The sequence below is a fragment of the Martes martes genome (assembly GCF_963455335.1).
Source record: "Martes martes genome assembly, chromosome: 10".
Taxonomy (NCBI): Eukaryota; Metazoa; Chordata; class Mammalia; order Carnivora; family Mustelidae; genus Martes; species Martes martes.
In genome coordinates this window covers 16,100,304-16,110,636 of record NC_137898.1, presented here as the reverse complement: position 1 = coordinate 16,110,636, position 10,333 = coordinate 16,100,304, and the positions used below count along the sequence as shown (strand labels likewise).

The following is a 10,333-nucleotide window of genomic DNA, read 5'->3' as shown; positions in this document are numbered from 1 at the left end:
GATGATAATTAGACTCATTGTGAGGATAATTTCAAAGTGTACAAAATATTGAATCACTGTGATGTATACCTGAAGTTGATAGGATGTCGTATGTCAATACTTCAATAAAAAATACAAAAAAAATCTTGAAAAATAATAAATTTATCCAGTCAGTAGAGGTCTGAGGAAATGCTAAAGATTCTGAGCTCCAACCTGTGGTTGGCTTTTGCAATCATGATATACTCTGTGTATATCATTTCTTATTTCTAAGGCTCAAGATAGAATCCTAAAATGAAATTCTAGAATGTTCTTAATACAAGTTACTTCCCTTCCCCAAACAAATGATGATACCACATTTTCTTCATGGCATTCTTCATCTCCATGTTTCTCAGTGTATAGATCAGAGGGTTGAACATGGGGGCAATGATGGTGTAGAAAAGAGCAAACACTTTGTCTTCTGGGAAAGTTGTGGCCGGCCGAATGTAAACGAAGAGAATGGGCACAAAGAACAGAGCCACGACTGTGACGTGGGAACTGCAAGTGGAAAGAGCTTTGGAGCGGCTCTCTGCAGGGTAAGCCCTAAGGGTGTATAATATCAGAAAATAGGACACCATCAAAATCACAAAAGTCATCAGAGCAATCAGTCCTGAATTAACAACGACCAAGAGACCAATTCTGTCCGTGTCCGTGCAGGCCAGCTTCAGTAAAGGATACACGTCGCAGAAGTAGTGATCTATCTCATTGGGGCCACAGAAAGGTAGGAAGATGGTGAGGAGGAACTGACTGGCAGAGTGGATTAAAGCCCCAGTACAGCAGGCTGTGATGATAGCATTACACCTCTCTCTGCTCATGATGACGGTGTAGTGCAGGGGCTTACAGATGGCCACGTAGCGGTCATAGGCCATCCCTGTGAGGATGAAGACCTCCACGCCTCCAAATAAATGTGTGGTAAAAAGCTGTGTCATGCAGTTGCTGTAGGAAATGGTCTTCCTTTCTGCCAGTAAATCAGCCATTAGTTTAGGTGTCACTGTTGAGGTGTAGCAAAGGTCGGAGAGTGAGAGGCAATTAAGGAAGAAATACATGGGTTGGTTCATTAGTGGACTGCACGTGATAGAAATAATTATGAGCAAGTTTCCCACCCAAATAGCAATGTAGCAAAATAAAAATAATACAAAGCAGAGGATTTCAATGTTCTTGTTTTGAGACAGTCCCAAGAGAATAAACACAGTGACATTATTCTTATTTTCCATGATCCAGTGCCGTAAAAATGCTTAACAGTCTCCTGAAAAGACATAACGCACAAGTCAGTGCCGGACATGTGCATGGAGAATATAGATGATGACCCTGACATCATGAAGCTCTATTTAATGGGTATGATATGATATGATATAATTTTTTTCTGATTAGTCTCATGAAGATTTCCATAAATCAGTTTTTCAGGACATTATGTTCGATCTTGACATTATGTTTTATGAATGAATTCAATCAGTACATTTAAAAAATGTTTAATAATTATTATTAGTTGCCAAATGTTTTTCAGTTCTAAAGGAATATACAACAAAGTCCTCAGAAAGGACATTTTTCTGGGTCCTTCCAAACACACATTTGTTAAAGAGGCAAGTATAAGTCATTAAAGTTGCTGTTAAATGATATAGAAGCAAATGTTAAGCTTGACAATGGTCACTGGTGACTATAAACAAACAAAATAGTTTCAGGATAAGGTAGAAAATGAAACTAAACATTTATATGATAAAAACATATTTACAAAGTGGAAGATAAAAAGTCTCTGTAGGAGGCCTCTGAGTTGGTTTGAATAATTTTTTGATGGCTTGTTCATCTTTACTTAGTGATTTAGCACAGTAAGAAGCTGACCTTTTGTATCAAATGTTTATTTTTATATAGGATATCAATACAAATCCTATACTTAAATGAACCACAGAATAAAGAGAGAGTTAAAACTAAAATGATGAAGCACTTGGGTGGCTCAGTGGGTTAAGCCTCTGCCTTCAGCTCAGGTCATGGTCTCAGGGTCCTGGGATCTAATCCCCTGTTGGGCTCTCTGTTCGGTGGGGAGCCTGCTTCTCTATCCACCTTTGCCTGTCTCTCAGCCTACTTGTGCTCTCTCTCTCTCTGTCAAATAAAATCTTCACAAAAAATAAAAGTAAAAGGAAGAACTGAAGGCAGTTTACCTTTGTGGTTTTTCTCCGACTCAATGAACCATAATTCTCAAGTCAATTTCTTCCTATCGGTCTGAATTATAGTATGAATTTCTTTTGATATTTTGATTTCTTTTGCCAAACTCTTAAAGAATATTGACACCTCATAATCCAAAGAAAAAATGTATAGGAAAATGTTTATATGAAGACAAACATTTGGGACCAAGCCTCGATTACCAGTACATTATACCAGTGTGTGACTTTGGATACCATTTTTTTTTTTAATTTAAATCATCTTCTTTGTAAAATAAAAAAATCTGACTGAACTTTGCCACAAAATGGTTGAGAAACTCAAAAAAATCAAGAAATGACTCTTGTAACCATAAGAGTATAAGTCCTAGAATTATCAAATCAGTGAGGCTGTCAATAATGAAGTCTAGTAAATATGACTCCTTGTAGAAAATAAAATTTTAGGGGCACCTGGATGGCTCAGTGCGTTAAAGCCTCTGCCTTCGGCTCAGGTCATGATCCCAGGGTCCTGGGATCAAGCCCCACATCGGGCTCTCTGCTCAGCGGGGAGCCTGCTTCTCCCTCTCTCTCTGCCTGCCTGTCTACTTGTGATTTCTGTCTGTCAAATAAATAAATAAAAATCTTTAAAAAAAAAAAAAGAAAAGAAAATTTTAATGCCATAAAATTATTTTGAGCAGGAAGGTAACTTTGAGATCGGCACTAATCTAATCTCCTAGTTCCAAATAGAAGGGATTTTAATTAAAAGTATGTAGAAAATACAGGGACACCTGGCTGGCTTAGTGGAGTGAGAAACTCTTAATTGTGATATTGTAAGTTTGAGCCCCATTTAAGGTATAGAGATTACTTAAAGAGAATCTATAAAAAAAAAAAAAAAAAGGAAAGAAAATATTGAAAATTTCCTGATAAAGTATATATAAATCACCTAACTAGTATTTAGCAAAACAGAATTTGAAATCAGAGTTTTCTGAATCTAGAGCCTGAGTCCATACTTGGAACAGAAGAAATTTAATGTTAAAGAGCCCTTTCCTCCAATTACCTAATTATTTCATGCAAAACCAGATAACCTCCAAAATCATGATCCTTAAACCATTTCAGCCATTCTAATCTTGATATGCAGATGACAAAATGAGATAATAAATTACAACACACTATCTTAGTCTATAAAATGTAGAAAATACTCAAACAAAACTGCAATCTCAATCTGTTCCTCTCTCCTGCATATGTAGCCCGATTACAAAGAGTAAGAATAGAGAATAAAAATCTGTTATTTTACTTTATTTTATTTTATGTTTTTAGATTTTATTTATTTATTTGACAGACAGAGATCACAAGTAGGCAGAGAGGCAGGCAGAGAGAGAGGGAGAAGCAGGCTCCCTGCTGAGCAGAGAGCCCGATGTGGGGCTCGATCCCAGGACCCCGGGATCATGACCTGAGCCGAAGGCAGAGGCTTTAACCCACTGAGCCACCCAGGTGCCCCCTCTGTTATTTTAGAGAATGCAATTTATTCCTAAAGAATACAATGCACTGAATCTTGTCATGTCCTTGGATACGCTTCTCCAGCCACAAATAGTCCCTCTGTAAGAGCAGTGGTTAGAAGAAAGAGGTCATCATTTACTCCCTGCTGAAGTTCTTCCCTCACTGTAGGAACTTGTGTTCACTCATTCTAGAGGCCCCTTCTTAAAGAGGATAAATCTACTCTTGAAAATTTATATGTTTCAGTTAAGATTTTGCTTAAACTTTGGGCTCTCTGCTATTGTCAAAGTTTTTAAAAACCTTGATCATAATGAACATAATAAATTTTGGGTTTGCTATGAATGATCATATGGCCTCATTTCATTACTTTACTACACTATCAGTAAGTTTAATAATTTATATATATATATATGTGTGTGTGTGTGCATATATACATATATATTTATAACATAAACTTTTTAAATTCTCCCAATAATTCTGAGAAGTAAGTATTTCTAATAACCTCACTTAAGAAAATGAAACCTAGTCATAGAGAAAATAAGCAATTAGGCCAAACCCATAGACATAATTAATAGAGTCTGACAATCTGAAGCAACATGTCTCATTTAGTAATATACTTAGCAAAACGTTATGTGCTTACCATACTTACTGATACTTAGTGTATACTCAATAGGTATTGGATACTCTAATGACTGAAAAGGGTGCCTCACTGACCCCAATATTTCCATATTTAACTTATGTCAAACTAAACCCAATATAGCCTTAAGTTTTGTGATCCTAAATTCCCAAAGGACAGAAAGAAAGTCTTATATTCCGTCTTCAAATACTAAGAGTGTTTGCACAAATTTAGCTTTCAGTTCTCGCCAGGTATCCTCGATCTGTACGATCTTTGGCATGTACCGTTTTTGTTTTTGTTTTTGTTTTTTTCTTGGATCATCGTATTGGCAATGGATAAGTACATCATTGGTGGATACATCTATCTCCTGAGACTGTTGTGAGATAAAAGGTGGAAGTCACCCAGTACATTGTAGGGACTTGATAAATATTTCTAATTATTTTATCTTTGTTCTGTATCTTGTCAAATGCAGGTTACTGATTATTTAACCAATAGTCAGCAAATGTTTGTAAATAATTAAAAGAAATAGCTTCAATGATTTCAAATGGTCTGTAAATAAAATACTCCATAATTGAAATTATTGTCCTAAGGCTTATTCCCAGAAACAAGGGCAGGCAACAAAATAAACAGAGAAAAGATAAATAGAGACTCAAGTTTTGAGATATTTTCATCTGAATTTTTTTGGTGACCTGTGTAGGGTCTTAGGTTAACCTAATTCTCTAATTCTTGGAGCTTCTTTGTTTGTTTGTTTGTTTGTTTGTTTTGAGGAAGGAGTTATCAATACTCATGATAGGGTTAGTGCAGGAAGTTTATTTGTCCTTTCAATTTGGGCTTCATCACTTTCCTAGCAACCTGTGAATCATTTTTCTTAATCAATGCTTTTTCAGCTTCCCCACTCTCCCACAAGTTCTAAAAATGTTTTGGGTTTCTTTTTAATTTGAAATTTGTTATCCACCTAAGCATTACTTCCCTTTTGCTGTCTGCCTGTCTCTTTAGAATGTCATATGGCACTTTCAATGGGCAGCACTTTGAATTTATCACTGCCTCAACCTCAAAACAAGCTAGTCTATAAAATTCAGAGAAGATGCCTGTATTCAACTTTAACTGAAAGTCAGCTAGCTGTACAGTGGAGGCAAAAGTATACTTAGCTGATCTCACACAGTCAAGCAGGATAATGGGAAGGGAAGAGAAATAATTCACCTCATGTTCTTTCACTTTTTGTGGATCCATTCCTACTTCTTCCTTCTGGTGTCCCCCCTTTCTTCACTGAAATTCTGGTCATTCACCTACTGTTCAGAGCATTTCATGTCAGCTTCTTGAATTCACGTTTCACTCAGTGCAACTCATCAGCCATTCACAGAAAGAAAACTGGTATTATTTTAGAGACAACTGATACCATTCAACCAACATTCCCAGAATGAGTCATATGTTCAGAGCGACAGTTGGAAGTCAAATAGAATAATTTTATATCCAAAGGAATCAAATCACAATCTATATTTTCATCATTAAAATTAGCCCTAGAAATGCCCAAGCTCACATGATTAATTAATGCTTTATAGAGAGTACATTATAAATTATGTTTCTCTTATTCTAGAGCACTATTATTTCTAAGAAGTTTGGATTTACCTTCCCAAATAGAAGTTCACCAGGTTGATTTCCTGTAGATCTAAGTTGACAAAGTGCAGCTAGGATAGGATCCGGATTATAAACAGTGTGCAAGCCACAATTAATGTTGCATGCCATTTAGGAATTTGTCATTAGAAATTGCTCCTGGGCCCCAGGGACCATATTCTCCTGCACTTAAGGAATTCTGTGATGAAAACAAACTTGAGGGCCTAATCCCTTCTCTGATCTTCATAAACTGACAGAAGTTTAGACGGCCTTGGCCCTCATGGTAGCTAATGGTCTTCATCTCTTCTCAAAAACCGTCTTTATTGTAGTCTCTAAGAGAATGACAATGAGTTATAGAGCACTTCCAGGTATATAGGTAAATTTCTGGGAAAATTATACACTAATAAAGCTTAGTATCATTTTGTATTATTTTGGGTTTAAAGAAAAATAAAGATTTATTTTTAGAGAAAGACTGAAAAAGAGCACGATAAGGGAAATGGGCAGAGGGAGAGGGAGAGAAACCTCCAGCAGGCTCCCCACTGATACAGGGCTTGATCCCAGGACCCTGAGATCATGAACTGAGTAGAAATCAAGAGTTGGATGCTTAAGGGACTAAACCACTGAAGTGCCCCTGATTTAGAACATTTTTGAAAAGTTATTTGAAAAAGAAAATTTGCATTTGAACAAAACTTGCATTTGAAATACTTTAAATGAAGATTTGCTGGGTGTCATACACTAAGTACTCCTGTTTAATCTTCATAAAGACTCACTGTGTTCTTATTTGACCCACAAGAAAACTCTGTAACAGCTAAGATAAATACTTGACTAAGGTCACTAGGCACGGAGGGGATTGCAGATCAATGTCAAGAGAATAGTTAGTTCTTAGGAAGGGGAGCAGTGAGGACAGGATGGTTGACTGTGGAGATGATGGCAGTGTTCTAGTTTTTGATTCATATGGAGATTACAGGGGTATTTCCTGTCCAGTCCTCTACCCCAACTCCAGCCCTCATCTCTCTCTCTCTCTAAGTGTCTTTGTATATTCTAATTCATAAGTTAAATATGAGAAGAATACATACCAAGACAACCCTAAAACCATATCCATGGCACTGAAGTGACCCAGGGTAGAGTGTGAAGTTGAGTTTGCCTTCAAAGAATTAACTTGAAAGTGAGTCTAGGTATTTCATATTGGTTCATTCTATTCCCACTCTCCTAAGGAGATCTGCTTTTTTTTTTTTTTTTAACTTACTGAGGAATCATTGAGAAATATATTGTATATATCTATGGTGGACAGTGTGATGATTTTATATGCATATACATTGTGGAATTATTATGAATACATTATTGCCATCACTTTATATAGTTCACTAATGTTTGTGTGGGTGGCAAGAATGCTTAAAATGTTCCACTCTCAGCAGCTTTGAAGTAGACAAAACAATTATTAACTGTCATCACAATGTTGTGGTTACGTCCTCAGAACTGATTCTTCTCCTAACTGGAAGTTTCTACCCTTTGACCTAGGTCGCCCCACTGAAACCTGATTTAAGCCATTCTAATACTTCACTCAAAGAAACCTTTCCCAGTCTAGGTCATATTTTCACCATTATTCCTATTTTCAGCCCAGAACTTCCATGGATGCCCATTGAGCTCCCAGTCACCTCCAAACCATGCCGTCATCTCCAGGCTCTGCTCTGTAGCCCCTACCTCTGAGTCTTTCTAGCTTTACTTCCCCACCAAGGAAGAGCATTTGCTCCCATAGACTCACCATTCTCCAACGTGGAGGTATCATTACAAAAGTCTTAATAGTTATGGTTACACTTAAGAGGTCAATGTACCATAAATGGGTTATGAATCAGAAATGATGAATGAGTTAATATTCACTCATAAAGCACAGCAGGAAGAAAGTTGTTGAAAGAAGACTATGCTCTTGATAAACTGCTGTGATATATTGTAAAAGTCTAGCTGGGTTTATTCACACAATATGTTTTGGATACGTTAACTTTGGATAGAATCTGGGCAACTCCAAAGGTAATTAAATGTGCATTTGCTAGCTGCCTATATTGTATAGTTAAACCTCAATTTTAGCAGTCTGGAAGAATTTATTATAAATTATGTTTCTCTAAATTAACATAATGTCTTCTCTGTGGGTTCCTTTCTTCTAGAAGATGCTTGAGAAGAGAGCATCATGAAGACAGCACCATTGAGAAAAAATATGGAAATAGTCATAGGACTTCTGTTGTAGATGATTAATGTCTTAAGTAATAGCTATCCCATGTCCCCTAGCCACTAATCAATTTCTCAAATGCAATTTCAATTTATCATTTCATATTTAAGTGACACTAATAACTTTACTTATTAGTTTTATATTGTAAATGAAGAATACAAAATGCTAGTTGTTTGCTGATTTGACCAGGAGTCAGACCATTAAAAACTGGTAGACTGACATGCAAATCAAAGTGTATGACTCCTGATTTGATGCTCATTCTTCTCCCTAAGTGCTATTCAGGTTGCTCTTGAGGATGAAGACAAAATATACCAATTATTTATATTCTGACTTTCCTTTAAGTTTTTTATATAGATTGATCACTTATGGTGTTATGAAATTTTTTAATGAAGTAAAACATTTCCTCAAAGAGAACTTGTGGGTAGTAAATATTAGGCTGATATGAAAGTATCTTTTTTTTTTTTTTTTTGCGTTAATGAAAGACAATAGGACTAAGAGTAAAACTTAGCACTCGCATTCCTTTTCTCTCCAAACCTGTAGATATTCCTACACTGTCTTTTACTATGTGGTATTGGTGATGTAGTTTAAGCCATCACAATATTCATTTTTGTCTTAATAATTTATCTACTTTGTAATTTATATGATTCTTCTCGCACATAAATGTGCTATAATTTGCATTTCTTATCATTCTCTCTCCCTTTCCTGCCTCTTCATTTTTTTAAAAAGATTTTTTGATTTACTGTAGAGAGAAGGAGAGCACAAGTGGGAGGGATGGGGGGAAAGGAGAGAGAGTTTCAAGCAGACTCCATGCAGAGTGTGGAGCCTGAAAGCAGGGTTGATTTCATGCCTCTGAGATGACGACTTGAGCCAAAATCAGGAGTTGGATGCTTAACCCACTGTGCCACCCAAGTGCCCCTTTCCCCTTCATTTTATGTTGCTGTTAATTTTTTTATAATTCTATTGCATTTCATTTTCAAATATTCTTCATGTTTTAGAAATAACTCCCCTTGATAGTATTACACCATTACCGATATTCTTTTGAATGTCAATTCTTTTTCATAAAGATCTTAATTATTTGCATTCTACTGATGATAAAAAATATGTTCATACATTGTTTTCTGGTTTTCCTGGGAAATTTTTCTCCAAAATACCTATAGGCAATATGTTCTATTCATGGATGATGGTAGTATATCTTTTAACATAAAAAAAACTGTGTTTTATTACTTCCGTTCTCACTTTAAGATGAAAAAAATAGGGGCGCCTGGGTGGCTCAGTGGGTTAAAGCCTCTGCTTTCGGCTCAGGTCATGATCCCAGGGAACTGGGATTGAGCCCCACATTGGGCTCTCTGCTGAGCGGGGAGCCTGCTTCCCTCCTCTCTCTCTCTGCCTGACTCTGTGTCTACTTGTGAGCTCTCTGTCAAATAAATAAATAAAATCTTTAAAAAAAAAAAAGATGAAAAAATGTATATATACAAGAATAATGCTGAAGGAAAATTTCTATCTTGAAAAAGTTCAACTGACCCTATTCCTTGTCCATCAAGAAAGAAATGGAATGCATTTCTCAGGTCTACGTGACAAGGCAAGCTGATATGTGCAGTTTCTCCCAAATGCACAGTTTTGAGGTCACTCAATTAATTCGGCTCCACTGGAAGGGGATATGCTCTACTACTTTTCTCATCTTGTCTTTCCACATTGGATCTGTGATGTAATAAACACAACAACAGAAATGAAAATTTCTCCCATCCCTTTGTCCCTATCTATGGCACGTTAAGGGAGATGGGATGGGAGGGGGTGTAGCAGCTCCCACAGGGCAAGTATGAGCACCTCTTTTTCTTTGCTTTTTCTTTGGTTTAGAATCAAATTATCTGCATGGATTTTTTCATCACATAATCAATTTCAGATAAGATTTAGATGAATTTCCTACAGAAAATAAAGTTCAATAACAACAAAAAAATTTCTTTTCTTTATTTCTGAAAACCACTTTTAATCTCCCTGTCTACAGAATGCCAAAATGTTGTCAAATCTTCATGTATAAATTTTATATGCAAATAAATATTAAAGTTCACAAGCAGCCTCACAGCTTCAGAAATGCTTACTGTATGTGGCATAGCCACCATCATTCCTTTAGCCTAGAATATTTTTAATATACTTATGTTCCTACCCAATCTCAGTTCTACTAGTAAAATTGTCACCTTACTCATAATTCCTCAGCTTATCATCTCCGACATTCATTAAGTGAAAGGTTTG

The 10,333-nt window shown here is 36.3% G+C and overlaps 1 protein-coding gene across 1 annotated transcript; it reads right to left on the bottom strand.

The window, feature by feature from the left end:
- Positions 1-299: 299 nt before the first annotated feature.
- Positions 300-1,229, bottom strand: LOC308351602 (olfactory receptor 4P4-like; the record flags this gene model as incomplete). The annotated part of the gene is made up of 1 exon (XM_080817399.1): positions 300-1,229. The coding sequence occupies one exon, from the start codon at positions 1,227-1,229 to the stop codon at positions 300-302; it is 930 nt and encodes a 309-aa protein (XP_080673525.1).
- Between the last annotated feature and the right edge of the window lie 9,104 nt (positions 1,230-10,333).